Source organism: Molothrus aeneus, unplaced genomic scaffold, assembly GCF_037042795.1.
Source record: "Molothrus aeneus isolate 106 unplaced genomic scaffold, BPBGC_Maene_1.0 scaffold_43, whole genome shotgun sequence".
In the NCBI taxonomy this organism is placed as follows: Eukaryota; Metazoa; Chordata; class Aves; order Passeriformes; family Icteridae; genus Molothrus; species Molothrus aeneus.
In genome coordinates, this window is record NW_027099100.1 from 781013 (window position 1) to 797578 (window position 16566).

At 57.2% G+C, this 16566-nt stretch overlaps 1 protein-coding gene across 1 annotated transcript in view; it reads right to left on the reverse strand.

Annotated features, from left to right (window-relative positions):
* Positions 1-9158, reverse strand: part of NRBP2 (nuclear receptor binding protein 2) — a 56486-nt gene extending 47328 nt beyond the window's left edge. The window contains exon 1 of the mRNA XM_066571327.1: positions 8823-9158. Within this exon, the coding sequence (XP_066427424.1) occupies positions 8823-8939 (117 nt within the window). The 5' untranslated portion in view covers positions 8940-9158. The remainder of the gene's footprint in view (positions 1-8822) is intronic.
* Positions 9159-16566: the final 7408 nt, after the last annotated feature.

Genomic DNA, 16566 nt, shown 5'->3' on the forward strand with positions numbered 1-16566 from the left:
TGGGACACTGCCAGGGCCATGGAGCTGCTCCTCTGTGACACTGCCAGCGCCATGGAGCTGCTCCTCTGTGACACTGCCAGGGCCATGGAGCTGCTCCTCTGTGACACTGCCAGGGCCATGGAGCTGCGCCTCTGGGACAGTGCCAGGGCCGCGGAGCTGCTCCTCTGTGACACTGCAGGGCCATGGAGCTGCTCCTCTGGGACCCTGCCAGGGCCATGGAGCTGCTCCTCTGTGACACTGCCAGGGCCATGGAGCTGCGCCTCTGGGACAGTGCCAGGGCCGCGGAGCTGCTCCTCTGTGACACTGCAGGGCCATGGAGCTGCTCCTCTGTAACACTGCAGGGCCATGGAGCTGCTCCTCTGTGACACTGCAGGGCCATGGAGCTGCTCCTCTGTAACACTGCAGGGCCATGGAGCTGCTCCTCTGTGACACTGCAGGGCCATGGAGCTGCTCCTCTGTGACCCTGCCAGGGCCATGGAGCTGCTCCTCTGTGACACTGCCAGGGCCATGGAGCTGCTCCTCTGTGACACTGCCAGGGCCACGGAGCTGCTCCTCTGGGACAGTGCAGGGCCATGGAGCTGCTCCTCTGGGACCCTGCCAGGGCCATGGAGCTGCGCCTCTGGGACAGTGCCAGGGCCATGGAGCTGCTCCCCTGGGACAGTGCAGGGCCATGGAGCTGCTCCTCTGGGACAGTGCCAGGGCCGCGGAGCTGCTCCTCTGTAACGCTGCCAGGGCCATGGAGCTGCTCCTCTATGACACTGCAGGGCCATGGAGCTGCTCCTCTGTGACACTGCCAGGGCCATGGAGCTGCTCCTCTGTGACACTGCCAGGGCCATGGAGCTGCTCCTCTATGACACTGCCAGGGCCATGGAGCTGCTCCTCTGTGACACTGCAGGGCCATGGAGCTGCTCCTCTGGGACCCTGCCAGGGCCATGGAGCTGCTCCTCTGTAACACTGCAGGGCCATGGAGCTGCTCCTCTGGGACAGTGCCAGGGCCATGGAGCTGCTCCGCTGTGACACTGCCAGGGCCATGGAGCTGATCCTCTGTGACCCTGCCAGGGCCATGGAGCTGCTCCTCTGGGACACTGCCAGGGCCATGGAGCTGCTCCTCTGGGACACTGCCAGGGCCATGGAGCTGCTCCTTTGTGACCCTCTTCACAGGGGTTCTTGGATGAGAGACAGGGATCTGACTCCATGTTTCAGAAGGTTTGATTTATTATTTTATGATGTATATTATATTAAAACTATATTAAATGAATAGAAGGAAAGGTTTCATCAGAAGGCTGGCTAAGAATAGAAAGCAAAGAATGAAAACAAAGGTTTGTGTCTCGGACAGAGTCCGAGCCAGCTGACTGTGATTGGCCATTAATTAGAAACAACCACATGAGACCAATCACAGATGCACCTGCTGCATCCCACAGCAGCAGATAATTACTGTTTACATTTTGCTCCTGAGGCCTCACAGCTTCTTCTTTTCCTAAGGAAAGGACTTTTCATGAAAAGATGTCTGGGACACTCCTCCTCACCCCCTGCCCGAGGGCTCCTGCCCCCCGGGCTGCTCCTGGCACCCTGTGCCTCCACATCCCGAGGAACAGAGGATCTCAAACAGGCAGAGGAGGCTGGGCAGGGAGATTGTCCCCAGGGGCAGGGCAGGCCCAGCACAGCCCTGTGTGTCACAGGCGTGTTTCCTGGAAAATCCTTTCCTTGGGATTTTTCCTCCTGAGAAGCTGAGAGGCCTCAGGAACAAAATGTAACCAATGGTTATCTGCTGCTGTGGGATGCAACAGGTAAATCTGGGATTGGCCTATGTTGGATGTTTGTAATTAATGGCCAATCATAGCCCAGCTGGCTCAGACTCTCTGTCCCAGACACAAACCTTTGTTATTCATTCCTTCTTTTTCTATTCTTAGCCAGCCTTATGATGAAATCCTTTCTTCTGTTCTTTTAGCATAGTTTTAATATAATATATATCATAAAATAATAAATCAGCCTTCTGAAAGACGGAGTCAGATCCTCATCTCTTCCCTCACCCTGGGACCCCTGTGAACACGGTCACAGAGTGTGTGACAGCGAGCTGCAGTCCCTGTGCCCACACCACTCATGTGCAGCAATGCCAATAACATCCCTGTCAGTCTACAGAAACACGGAATGGTTTGGGCGGGAAACGCCCCTGAGCCCACTGAGCCCACCCTGTCCCACGTCCCCAGGCCCACAGGGAGGTGACATCTCCCCCCTGGGAGCCCTTTCCAGGAGGAATTTCCACAACATCCCACCCAAACCTGCCCTGGCACAGCCTGGGGCTGTTTGCCCTTGTCCTGTGCCTCGTTTCCTGAGAGCACAGCCTGTCCCCTCCTGGCAGGAGCTGTGCAGAGCCCCAGGGTCCCCCCTGAGCCTCCTCTGCTCCAGGCTGAGCCCCCCGGGTCAGGCAGGACCCTGCTCCACCGGGACCCCAAGCTCTGCCCACCGGGACCTCCACGGCCCTGCCCTCCAAACCGCAGCTCTGAGGGTCCCACACAAGGCTGGGCCCCTCTGAAAACTGATTGGGGAAATGAATCATGGCAGTGGGGCTCCAGCAGGAGCTCCCTGTGGAGACAGAGCCCAGGGCAGGGAGAGCAGAGGGGATCTGCAGCGCCCGGCTCCGTCCCGCAGGTCACAAACACCTGGGAATCTGCGCAAACAAACACCTGGGAATCTGCACAAACACCTGGGAATCTGCACAAACAAACACCTGGGAATCTCCACAAACACCTGGGAATCTGCACAAACACCTGGGAATCTGCACAAACACCTGGGAATCTGCACAAACACCTGGGATCTCCACAAACAAACACCTGGGAATCTGCGCAAACAAACACCTGGGAATCTGCACAAACACCTGGGAATCTGCGCAAACAAACACCTGGGAATCTACACAAACACCTGGGAATCTGCGCAAACACCTGGGAATCTGCACAAACACCTGGGATCTCCACAAACAAACACCTGGGAATCTGCACAAACACCTGGGAATCTGTACAAACACCTGGGATCTCCACAAACAAACACCTGGGAATCTGCACAAGCACCTGGGAATCTGCGCAAACACCTGGGATCTCCACAAACAAACACCTGGGAATCTGCACAAACACCTGGGAATCTGTACAAACACCTGGGATCTCCACAAACAAACACCTGGGAATCTGCACAAGCACCTGGGAATCTACACAAACACCTGGGAATCTGCACAAACACCTGGGAATCTGCACAAACAAACACCTGGGAATCTGCACAAACATCTGGGAATCTGCGCAAACAAACACCTGGGAATCTGCACAAACACCTGGGATCTCCACAAACAAACACCTGGGAATCTGCACAAACACCTGGGAATCTGCACAAACACCTGGGAATCTGTACAAACACCTGGGAACCTGCACGAACAAACACCTGGGAATCTGCACAAATACCTGGGAATCTGCACAAACAAATACCTGGGAATCTGCACAAGCACCTGGGAATCTGCACAAATATCAGTGAATCTGCACAAACAAACACCTGGGAATCTGCACAAACAAACACCTGGGAATCTGCACAAACACCTGGGAATCTGCACAAACACCTGGGAATCTGCACAAACAAACACCTGGGAATCTGCACAAGCACCTGGGAATCTGCACAAATATCAGTGAATCTGCACAAACACCTGGGAATCTGCAGAAACAAACATCTGTGAGTCTGCATGAACACCTGGGAATCTGCACAAACATCTGGGAATCTGCACAGCTCCTGCACAAACATCTGGGAATCTGCACAAACATCCATCTGTGAACCTGCACAAACACCTGGGAATCTGCACAAACGAACACCTGGGAATCTGCTCAAACACCTGTGTGTAGGGGGTAGCACGGTCGGGACAGATGGAGAGGAGAGATCCCTGCAGCCAGGTGGGGAATTTGGGGTTTATTGCAAAGGGCCTGGGGCAGGGCCCTGCTGGAGCTGCCAGGCACAGCTCAGAGCAGGCCTGAGAGAAGAGAGGGGAGAGAGGATGGGAGGGTGAGAGAGTAAAAGGGGTAAGAGAGTAAAAGGCAAGAGAGCAAAGTTCCCCTTACAATACAATAAATCTTCTTCTGTGTTGAATATTCTGATTCTCACTAACCAATCCAGTACAAGATACAAATCCTACAGCATTTCCATACAGCCTATAAGAATCACTACATTCCCACACTGTGTTACATTTTAAACCCTAAAAACTCCTCTTTGGGCCCCTTCTGCCAAGCTGTAGGGTCTGCTCTGCCCCTTGGACCTGTCTGCAAGCAGAGGGTGTTGTTCCATCAAAAGGGGATCACCTTCAGCCGGCCACACCATTGTTTTCCAGTTGTTCAGTAACTGAGGCATCTCAAAGCTTGCTTTCATTTCAATCTCGCTTATAGTTTCCATATTCTCAAAATCTTTTGCCAGACAATCACATTGATAAGGCTTTTCCTGTTTCATCTTCCCCAACACCTGTGAATCTGCACAAACAAACACCTGGGAACCTGCACAGCTCCTGCACAAACTTCCTCCAGCCGGCAATCAGGAGCGTTCCTGCCCTCTCCTCGAGCAGCTGTGATGCCCAGGGAAGGCCATCCCACCCTTCCCACCCCTCAGAAGCACATCCCACCCTTCCCTGCTCCAGCTGGAAAAGCCCCGGGGATGGAGAGCACCGGGACCCAAAGCACTCGTGTGGAGACGGCTCTGGGGGTTCCCACCTGTCCCACACCTGCACAGGAGGATGAACCCCCCCCCCCGGGCCAGGTCTGGGCATGGCAGCACCGCTCCAGAAAGGTCCTGCATAAATCAGCATGGAAATCCTCAATAAACACCACTGGCATTGAAATCCTCACCATGAAACACGGCTGGCACTGAAATCCTCATCATGAACACCACTGGCACTGAAATCCTCACCAATAAATATCACTGTTTGTTTGGCACTGAAATCCTCACCATTAAACACCACTGGCATTGAAATCCTCACCATTCAACATTGAAATCCTCACCATTAAACACCACTGGCATTGAAATCCTCACCAATAAATGTCACTGTTTGTTTGGCACTGAACATTAAACACCACTGGCATTGAAATCCTCACCATGAAACATGGCTGGCATTGAAATTCTCACCAATAAATGTCACTGTTTGGCAATGAAATCCTCACCATGAAACGTCACTGGCACTGGAATCCTCACCATTAAACATTGAAATCCTCACCAATAAATGTCACTGTTTGTTTGGCACTGAAATCCTCACCATTAAACACCACTGGCATTGAAATCCTCACCATTCAACATTGAAATCCTCACCAATAAACACCACTGGCACTGAAATCCTCACCAATAAAGGTCACTGTCTGGCATTGAAATCCTCACCATGAAACATCACTGGCATTGAAATCCTCACCATAAACATTGAAATCCTCACCAATGTCACTGTTTGTTTGGCATTGAAATCCTCACCATTAAACACAGCTGGCATTGAAATTCTCACCATTAAACACCACTGGGATTGAAATTCTCACCAATAAATGTCACTGTTTGGCAATGAAATCCTCACCATGAAACATCACTGGCACTGGAATCCTCACCATTAAACATTGAAATCCTCACCAATAAATGTCACTGTTTGTTTGGCATTGAAATCCTCACCATGAAACATCACAGTTTGTTTGGCATTGAAATCCTCACCATTAAACACCACTGGCATTGAAATCCTCACCATTCAACATTGAAATCCTCACCATTAAACACCACTGGCATTGAAATCCTCACCATTCAACATTGAAATCCTCACCATTAAACACCACTGGCATTGAAATCCTCACCAATAAATGTCACTGTTTGTTTGGCACTGAACATTAAACACCACTGGCATTGAAATCCTCACCATGAAACATGGCTGGCATTGAAATTCTCACCAATAAATGTCACTGTTTGGCAATGAAATCCTTACCATGAAACGTCACTGGCACTGGAATCCTCACCATTAAACATTGAAATCCTCACCAATAAATGTCACTGTTTGTTTGGCACTGAAATCCTCACCATTAAACACCACTGGCATTGAAATCCTCACCATAAACATTGAAATCCTCACCAATGTCACTGTTTGTTTGGCATTGAAATCCTCACCATTAAACACGGCTGGCATTGAAATTCTCACCATTAAACACGGCTGGCATTGAAATTCTCACCATTAAACACCACTGGCATTGAAATTCTCACCAATAAATGTCACTGTTTGGCAATGAAATCCTCACCATGAAACGTCACTGGCACTGGAATCGTCACCATTAAACATTGAAATCCTCACCATGAAACATCACAGTATGTTTGTAATTGAAATCCTCATCATTAAACACCACTGGCATTGAAATCCTCACCATTCAACATTGAAATCCTCACCATTAAACGTTGCTGTTTGGCCAGAGCAGACTGAAGGAATTTCCCCAATATCCCACCCTGAGCTGCCCTGGCCCAGCCTGGGGCCGCTCCCTCTGCTCCTGTCCCTGTTCCTGGGATCAGATCCCAAATCCCCCCGGCTGTGCCCTCCTGGCAGGAGCTGTGCAGAGCCACAAGGGCCCCTGAGCCTCCTTTGCTCCAGGCTGAGCCCCTGCCCAGCTCCATTCCTGTCTCTGAACATGCTCCAGCTCCGCGATATTCTCCACTTCACGAGGGGCAGGGGCAGGGCCCTCGGTGTGGGGAAGGTGTTTTCCAGAGAGGGGGAGGGAGCAGGAACGGGGAAAGGGGGTGTGGAAGCACCTGGCAGCACCGAGGGACAGAGCAGCTTATCGGCCAGGAGGATTTGAGTTATCAGCCAGGAGGAATGATCAGCCAGGAGGAATGATCAGCCAGGAGCTGTGATCAAGCAGGAGGATTTGATTTATCAGTCCCAGGAACTGTGATCAGCCAGGAGCTGTGATCAAGCAGGAGGATTTGATTTATCAGCCCCAGGAGCTGTGATCAGCCCCAGGAGCTGTGATCAGCCAGGAGCAGGGATCAGCCCCAGGAGCAGGGATCAGCCCCAGGAGCTGGGATCAGCCAGGAGCTGGGATCAGCCAGGAGGAATGATCAGCCCTGGGAGCTGTAATCAGCCCCGGGAGCTGTAATCAGCCCTAGGAGCTGTGATCAGCCCTGGGAGCCTTGATCAGCCCTGGGAGCCTTGATCAGCCCTGGGAGCTGTGATCACCCAGGAGGAATGATCAGCCCTAGGAGCTGTGATCAGCCCTGGGAGCTGTGATCAGCCCCGGGAGCTGTGATCAGCCCCGGGAGCAGGGATCAGCCCCGGGAGCAGGGATCAGCCCTGGGAGCAGGGATCAGCCCTGGGAGCTGTGATCAGCCAGGAGCAGGGATCAGCCCCGGGAGCTGTGATCAGCCAGGAGGATTTGATTTATCAGCCAGGAGCTGTGATCAGCTTCTCAGCAAAGCCCAGCCTGGGAATTCAGGCCGGGAGATCCAGCCCTGGGCTGAGCTGAGCGCTGGGGCCGGGTCCTTTACCGGGACAGGGGAGATAAGGGGCAGATAAAGGGTCTGGCCTTGGGGACAGGGGAGATAAGGGGCAGATAAAGGGTCTGGCCTTGGGGACAGGGGAGATAAGAGGCAGATAAAGGGTCTGGCCTTGGGGACAGGGGAGATAAGGGGCAGATAAAGGGTCTGGCCTCGGGGACAGGGGAGATAAGGGACAGATAAAGGGTCTGGCCTTGGATGGGCCTTTCCCCTCCAGGCTCCAGCAGTGCCTATGGTCTGTCTGTCCCCCAGCCCCAGCCTGGGGCCAGGATTCACCCCCCAGCTCTGCTCCCTGTTCTGGGGGCCCTGACAGGGACAGGGTGGCTCCAGCCCCGTTTTTGGGGAGGCACTCCTGGTGCTGCAGCCTGGCACAGGAGGATGAGCTGCCCCCTTCTCTGGAGAGGAGGAACGGCGCTCTCCAGCCCCGGGGTGGGCTCTGGGGGCAGCCCCGACAGACACCGCACCGGTGACCGGCACGTCCCCGCTCCCGCAGCAGCTCCGGGGTCACCGTTCCGCCACCTGTGGGGCTGGCACCGGGCACGGCTCCGGGACTCAGACCGGCAGAACCCTCCGGGAGCCCCGCGGGGCGGTTACCGACTGCCCGGCACGGCCGGTCCCACCGGAACCGGGGCCGCGGGACGGGCCCGGACTGACCCGGGGCACAGCCCGGTTCTCCACACCGGGGCCTTCCCACACCGGAGCCCGGCCTCCGGAACCCGGTACCGGGACACGCTGAGCCCGAGTCCTGCCCCAGACACCCCAGAGCAGGGCACGGTGAAACCTGAGCCCTTGCAGCCTGCACCCCGCACGGTGAGATCGGCTCCCTGGGCACGGTGAGATCGGGTCCCTGGGCACCTGGGCACGGTGAGATCGGGTCCCTGGGCACCTGGGCACGGTGAGATCGGCTCCCTGGGCACGGTGAGATCGGGTTCCTGGGCACCTGGGCACGGTGAGATCGCTCCCTGGGCACGGTGAGATCGGCTCCCTGGGCACCGTGAGCCCGGTCCCCGCACCGGCACAGCCCGCACCGAGACACGGCGGGCTCGGCTCTCCCCGCACCGAGACACGGCGGGCTCGGTTTTCCACACCGAGACACGAATCGCTGTGGCATGGCGAGCTCGGCTTCCCTCACCGGCACAACCCGAGCCAGGCATGACCGAGCCCGGCTCCCCGCACCTCCGGCCGCCCCCGGGCACTCGCTCCCCGCATCGCCCTCCGGCCGCGGCCCTCGCGGTGCCCCGCAGGGCCCGGTGGCCCCGTCCCCGGGATCCCCATCCCGTCTCCCGGCGTTCCGCGGCTCCCACCTGCTCGCGGCGCTTCTGCCAGCGGCCGCAGGGACTCTCCTCCAGCACCTCGCTCTCCTCCTCGCTCTCCTCCTCCTTCTCCTGCGCCAGCCGCGCGTCCGGCTCCGGCACCGCCATCCCCGCCGCGATCCGCGATCCGTGCCCGGCTGTGCCGGGCTCGAGTCCGACCTGATCCGCTTAGATCCGACCCGATCCGACCCGATCCGCTCCGAACCGCGTCGAGCCGAGCTGATGCGCGCCGAACCGAAGCGAACCGAACGGAACCAAGCCGAAGGCGGCGAAACGGAGCCGAGCGGCACCGCAGCGCCCCGAGCCCCGCCGCGCTCTGCCGGTGCCGTGCGGGGCCGGCCCGGTCTCGTCCCGCCCCGCTCCGGACGTGCGGCCGCGCACGCCCCGCCCCGCCGGGAGGGGCTCCCGCACCCCCGGCAGCTCCGGCACCCCCGGGAGGGGCTCCGGAACCCCCGGCATCCCCGGGAGGGGCTCCTGAATCCCCGGCAGCTCCGGCACCCCCGGGAGGGGCTCCCGCACCCCCGGCAGTTCCCGCACCCCCGGCAGTTCCCGCACCCCCGGCAGTTCCCGCACCCCTGGCAGTTCCCGCACCGGGCTCGACCCGCCCCGGGGCCGTCCGGTTCGTGTCCGTGTCCGTGTCCTGCCCCCGCCCTCCCAGCAACCGCCGGTTGCCCCCTCCGGGGCCCCGGGGCTCGTCCCACCCTCGGAGCCCCGTTCCCTTCCCACCCCTCCGAGCCCCGTTCCCGTTCCCGTCCCCCCCTCGGAGCCCCGTTCTCGTTCCCGTCCCCCCCTCGGAGCCCCGTTCTCGTTCCCGTCCCCCCCTCCGAGCCCCGTTCCCTTCCCACCCCTCCGAGCCCCGTTCCCGTCCCCCCCTCCGAGCCCCGTTCCCTTCCCAGCCCTCGGAGCCCCGTTCTCGTTCCCGTCCCCCCCTCCGAGCCCCGTTCCCGTCCCCCCCTCCGAGCCCCGTTCCCTTCCCACCCCTCGGAGCCCCGTTCCCGTTCCCTTCCCACCCCTCGGAGCCCCGTTCCCGTTCCCTTCCCACCCCTCGGAGCCCCGTTCCCTTCCCACCCCTCGGAGCCCCGTTCCCGTTCCCCCCTCCGAGCCCCGTTCCCGTTCCCTTCCCACCCCTCGGAGCCCCGTTCCCTTCCCACCCCTCCGAGCCCCGTTCCCGGGCCCGTCCCGTGTCCCTGGGGCTGCCTTGCCCGGCGCTGTCCCCATCTCGGGGGTCCCTCCCTGCCCGTCCCCCGCAGCCGCCCCTGCTCCGGTCCCGGGGGCTCTGCGGGACCCCCTGGCCGGGCCCTGGGCACCCCGGGAGCTCCGCACCAGCCCCCACCCGGCGCCCAGCAGATGTTTTCGTTCCCCCGGGAGCTCTCTGGCTCGTTAGATTATTTTTGGTTTGTTTTTTGTTATTTTTTTTCTTTTTCTGGCCGTCTCCAGTTACTTTTAGCCCGGCCGTTCCTCGTCCCACCCTTTTTCCGCGCTGCGCTGGCGCCTGGCGGGGCTCGGGCTCGTCCTCCCCCTCTGGGCTGCGGCTGCTCCGGGTGACCGAGGGGACCGCGGGGCCAGGGGGGGACACGGGGAGGGCACGCCAGGTATGGCCACAACATCCCGGCCTGGCACGGGACAAGGGAGCAGGAGGTGTGTCCTGGTGGGGGCCACCACCAGATCCCCCTGGGCCACCACCAGATCCCCCTGGGCCACCACCAGGTCCTGCACGGCCACCACCAGATCCCCCTGGGCCACCACCCGGTCCTGCTGTGCCACCATGAAGTCCTTCTGGGCCACTACCAGGTCTCACTGGGCTAGCACCAGATCCTGCTTGGCCACCATCAGGTCCTGCTTGGCCACCACCATGTCCTGCTGGGCCACCACCGAGTCCCCTGGGCCAACACCAGATCCCCCTGGGCCACCACCAGGTCTCACTGGGTCACCACCAGGTCCCTCTGTGCCCCCCAGCCCCCGTTCCAGCCCAGTGCCTGGTGCCAGGATCTCCCCCTGGGTCACTTTGTCCCCTGTGTGCCAGGAGCCCCCCCTGGGTCACTTTGTCCCCTGTGTGCCAGGAGCTGCCAGGATGGGTCACCTTGTCCCCTGTGTGCCAGGATCTCCCCCTGGGTCACCTTGTCCCCTGTGTGCCAGGATCTCCCCCTGGGTCACCTTGTCCCCTGTGTGCCAGGCGGGGCTGGAAGCGGTGCCAGCCCCTGGTTCTTATCACAGCGGAGTCTGGGAATGAGTTCAAGGACAAGGGATGGAAATGTTGCCACCAAACACAAACCGAGCACCACGCCCAGGCTCCTTCCCCATCCCCACAGCCCCTGCAGCGCCCCGGGGCCACCTCCCGGCCTCGATGGCAGCCCCGGGGCCACCTCCGGCCTCGATGGCAGCCCCGGGGCCACCTCCCGGCCTCGATGGCAGCCCCGGGGCCACCTCCTGGCCTCGATGACAGCCCTGGGGCCACCTCCTGGCTGTGTCTGACTCCAGCTCCTGATGGGACCCTTGTGACCATGTCCTGGCCATGGCTGACTGCTCCCAGCTCCCAGTGCCACCCCTGTCACCCCTCCTGGCCTTGATGCCACCCCTGTGACCCTTCCCAGCCTCGGCTGCCTCACTGCAGCTCCTGATGGCAGCCCTGGGACCATCTCCTGGCTGGGGCTGACTCCAGCTCCCAGTGCCACCCCTGTGACCCCCTCCCAGCTCCCAGTGCCACCCCTGTGACCATCTCCAGGCCTTGATGGCAGCCCTGTCACCCCCTCCTGGCCATGGCTCACTCTAGCTCCTGATGCCACCCCTGTGACCATCTCCCAGCCTCAGCTCACCCCAGATCTCGATGGTGGCACCCCTGTGACCATCTCCCAGCCTCGATGGCAGCCCTGTGACCGCCTCCCAACCTCAGCTGATTCCAGCTCAGGATGTGACCATCTCTCCCAGCTGACTTTGGCTGATTCCAGCGCCCAGTGCCACCCCTGTGACCCCCTCCAGGCCTCCATGGCACCCCTGTGAGCCCCTCCTGGCTGTGTGTGACTCCAGCTCTCAATGGCGGCACCCCTGTGACGCCCTGCCAGCCTCGGCTGGCTCCAGTTCCCTGGGACCATCTCATGGCTGACTGCTCCCAGCTCCTGGTGGCACCCCTGTGACCCCCTCCCAGCTCTCAGTGCCACCCCTGTGACCATCTCCTGGCCATGGCTGACTCCAGCTCTCGATGGTGGCACCCCTGTGACCCCCTCCCAGCTCTCAGTGCCACCCCTGTGACCATCTCCTGGCCATGGCTGACTCCAGCTCTCGATGGCGGCACCCCTGTGATCCCCTCCCAGCCTCAGCTGATTCCAGCTCCTGATGGCAGCCCTGGGGCCACCTCCTGGCCTCGGCTCACTCCAGCCCCCAGTGCCACCCCTGTGACCATCTCGTGGCCGTGGCTGCCTCCAGCTGTCAGTGACACCCCTGGGGCCACCTCCCAGCCTTGATGGCCCCTCTGTGACATCTCATGGCTGACTGCTCCTGGCTCCTGGTGGCACCCCTGTGACCCCTCCTGGCTGTGTCTGACTGCAGCTCTCGATGGTGGCACCCCTGTGACCCCTCCTGGCTGTGTCTGACTCCAGCTCTCCATGGTGGCACCCCTGTGACCCCTCCTGGCTGTGTCTGACTCCAGCTCTCCAGGGTGGCACCCCTGTGACCCCTCCTGGCTGTGTCTGACTCCAGCTCTCCATGGTGGCACCCCTGTGACCCCTCCTGGCTGTGTCTGACTGCAGCTCTCGATGGTGGCACCCCTGTGACCCCTCCTGGCTGTGTCTGACTCCAGTTCTTGATGGTGGCACCCCTGTGACCCCTCCTGGCTGTGTCTGACTGCAGTTCTCGATGGTGGCACCCCTGTGACCCCTCCTGGCTGTGTCTGACTGCAGTTCTCGATGGTGGCACCCCTGTGACCCCTCCTGGCTGTGTCTGACTGCAGTTCTCGATGGTGGCACCCCTGTGACCCCTCCTGGCTGTGTCTGACTCCAGCTCTCGATGGTGGCACCCCTGTGTCCCCCTCCTGGCTGTGTCTGACTGCAGCTCTCGATGGTGGCACCCCTGTGACCCCTCCTGGCTGTGTCTGACTGCAGTTCTCGATGGTGGCACCCCTGTGACCCCTCCTGGCTGTGTCTGACTGCAGTTCTCGATGGTGGCACCCCTGTGTCCCCCTCCTGGCTGTGTCTGACTGCAGTTCTCGATGGTGGCACCCCTGTGACCCCTCCTGGCTGTGTCTGACTGCAGCTCTCCATGGTGGCACCCCTGTGACCCCTCCTGGCCGTGGCTGCCTCCTGGAGCTGCCTTTTCACCACCTCCAGCACCCCCAAAAGGGATGAGCGGATGAGCAATGTCTGGGCCGAGTTTGCTGATCCACCGAAGTTTCTGGGTGGTTCGGCTTCCAAAGCCGGCTCGGGTGGCACAGGGAGGGGTGGCACAGGTGGGTGTGCACAGGTGGAACCAGTTCCTCAGCTGGGAGAGCACCTGGGCAGGGCTGGAGCACAGGGAGGGCACGGGGAGAGGCTCCTCAGGGTCCCACACCTCTCCCCTGCTCTGCAGCTCCCTGCTCCATCACTGGGGAGCACAGGTGAGCTCACCTGTCCTGCCTGCCCCTCCCAGGTGTGTCACTGCGCACAGGGAGGCAGCTGGGAGCCCCATGGAGCTGTGGAGCACAGGGAGCAGGGAAATCTCTGCTGTTCCTGCAGGTGAGTGCTCAGAGAGGGAAATCTCTGCTGTTCCTGCAGGTGAGTGCAAATCTCTGGCTGTTCCTGCAGGTGAGTGCTCGGAGCAGGGAAATCTCTGCTGTTCCTGCAGGTGAGTGCTCGGAGCAGGGAAATCTCTGCTGTTCCTGCAGGTGAGTGCAAATCTCTGGCTGTTCCTGCAGGTGAGTGCTCGGAGCAGGGAAATCTCTGCTGTTCCTGCAGGTGAGTGCTCGGAGCAGGGAAATCTCTGCTGTTCCTGTAGGTGAGTGCAAATCTCGGCTGTTCCTGCAGGTGAGTGCAAATCTCTGCTGTTCCTGCAGGTGAGTGCTCAAAGCAGGGAAATCTCTGGCTGTTCCTGCAGGCGAGTGCTCGGAGCAGGGAAATCTCTGCTGTTCCTGCAGGTGAGTGCAAATCTCGGCTGTTCCCTGGGCTGAGTGCTCAAAGCAGGGAAATCTCTGGCTGTTCCTGCAGGTGACAGCTCAGAGAGGGAAATCTCGGCTGTTCCTGCAGGCGAGTGCTCGGAGCAGGGAAATCTCTGCTGTTCCTGCAGGTGACAGCTCAGAGAGGGAAATCTCGGCTGTTCCCTGGGCTGAGTGCTCGGAGCAGGGAAATCTCTGCTGTTCCTGCAGGTGACAGCTCAGAGAGGGAAATCTCGGCTGTTCCTGCAGGTGAGTGCTCGGAGCAGGAAATCTCGGCTGTTCCCTGGGCTGAGTGCTCGGAGCAGGAAATCTCGGCTGTTCCCTGGGCTGAGTGCTCCGTGTGGTAGCAGCGGAATTCGTTGCCACGGGGCGCTTGCAGCTGATTTTAAGAGGGGTTTTAAAAAGCCATTAGGCGAATTTGTGGCAGGGAAATTGATTGAGGGCTATTAAGCAGAGACTCGGCTGCAGCCTCTGTGGCTCCAGAGGCTCCTCGCTGTGGATGGCCGGGAGCTGCAGCCGCTGGAGCACAGCCCGTTCCCTGCTCAGCTCCTTGGGCCGCTCCTCTCGGGGTGCCCTGGGGGAAATGGGGAGCAGGGGCACCCCTGGGCTCAGGTCTGAGCTGCTTCCAGCCTGGTGGGGCAAGGATTTGGTCTTCAGGGCCTCTCTGGGGGTCCCCTGTGTGTTGTCACCCACAGGGGGGACGCATCTGTGAAAAATGCGTGTGTTTTATGGTTGGCTTTTCCCAAATATTCAAGTGAATATTATATGTGCTGTGTTAGAAAGTAATGCTGTGTTAATTCTCTTAAGTACTGTGTTAAATATGGTTTTAGGTTATAAAGATTGTTAAAATAGAAACTGTGCTATGTAGGATACTCTTTTTAAAAATAAAGGACTCACAGTGAGATAGCGGCCACAGGACACCTGAATCCTTCAGAGAAAGGGAATTTATTGCTCATTATCAGGAGAAATGAACTTCTTCCTGCCTCGAAGGTGCTGTCAGGATTCAGAGGAAGAAGCTGACACTGCCCAGACAGAATCCTGTGTTTGAATGGAATTTATGCATCATGGATGAGGTGCATGAATATGCAACAGGCTGTTGCTTTTAAGGGTTAATCCTCTGTTAACGTGGGTCCTTTTTGGGGCTTATTTTACCCAGAAAGAGGTACCCGGACTGTCTGTAACTCTTTGTTTTTATTGTCTCATATTGTCCTAATTCACTTTGTCCAAATTATTATTACTCTAATTGTATTACTATTTTTAAAACCATTTTATTAGTATTAAAGTTTTTAAAATTTTGGAAACAAGTGATTGGCGTTTTTAACATGTTAGAAAGTAATGCTGTATTAATTCTCTTAAGTAGTGTGTTAAATATGGTTTTAGGTTATAAAGATTGTTAAAATAGAAACTGTGCTATGTAGGATACTTTCTTTTAAAAGAGAGGACTCACAGCGAGATAGCGGCCACAGGACACCTGAATCTTTCGGAGAAAGGGAATTTATTGCCCCATTATCAGAAGAAATGAACTTCTTCCTGCCTCGAAGGCGCTGTCAGGATTCAGAGGAAGCAGCTGACACTGCCCAGCCAGAATCCCGTGTTTGAATGGAATTTATGCATCATGGATGAGGTGCATGAATATGCAACAGGCTGTTGCTTTTAAGGGTTAATCCTCTGTTAACGTGGGTCCTTTTTGGGGCTCGTGCTGCCCAGAAAGAGGTACCTGGACTGTCTGTAACTCTTTGTTTTTATTGTCTCATATTGTCCTAATCCTAATTGTCCATATTTGTGTTACTCTAATTGTATTACTATTTTTATAACCATTTTATTACTATTAATCTTTTAAAAATTTTAAAAACAAGTGATTGGCGTTTTTCACAGAGAAGGACCCTGAAGGGCTGGAGCAGCTCCAGAGGCAGGAATGGAGCTGGGAAGGGCCAGGGGGGCTGAGGGAGCGCTCAGCCTGCAGAAAAGGAGGGTTGGGCTGGGTCTGAAAAATGCCAATCACTCGTTTTTAAAATTTTAGAAGCTTAATGGTAATAAAATGGTTATAGAAATAGTAATACAATTAGAATAGTAATAATTTGGACAATTTGGATTAGGACAATATGAGACAATAAAAGCAAAGAGTTACAGACGGTCCAGGTACCTCTTTCTGGGCAAAATAAGCCCCAAAAAGGACCCACGTTAACAGAGGATTAACCCTTAAAAGCAGCAGCCTGTTGCATATTCATGCACCTCATCCATGATGCATAAATTCCATTCAAACACAGGATTCTGTCTGGGCAGTGTCAGCTTCTTCCTCTGAATCCTAACAGAGCCTTCGAGGCAGGAAGAAGTTCATTTCTTCTGATAATGAGCAATAAATTCCCTTTCTCTGAAAGATTCAGGTGTCCTGTGGCTGCTGTCTGGTGCGAGCTCTCTCTTTATAAAAGTATCTTACATAGCATGGTTTCTATTTTAACATTTTGTTATAACCTCAAACTATATTTAACACACTACTTAGGAGAATTAACACAGCACAACTTCCTAACACAACACATACAATATTGGTTTGAATATTTGGGAAAATCCAATTATAAAATACACATTTTTCACACTCGGCTCCTGCCTGGCTGCCCC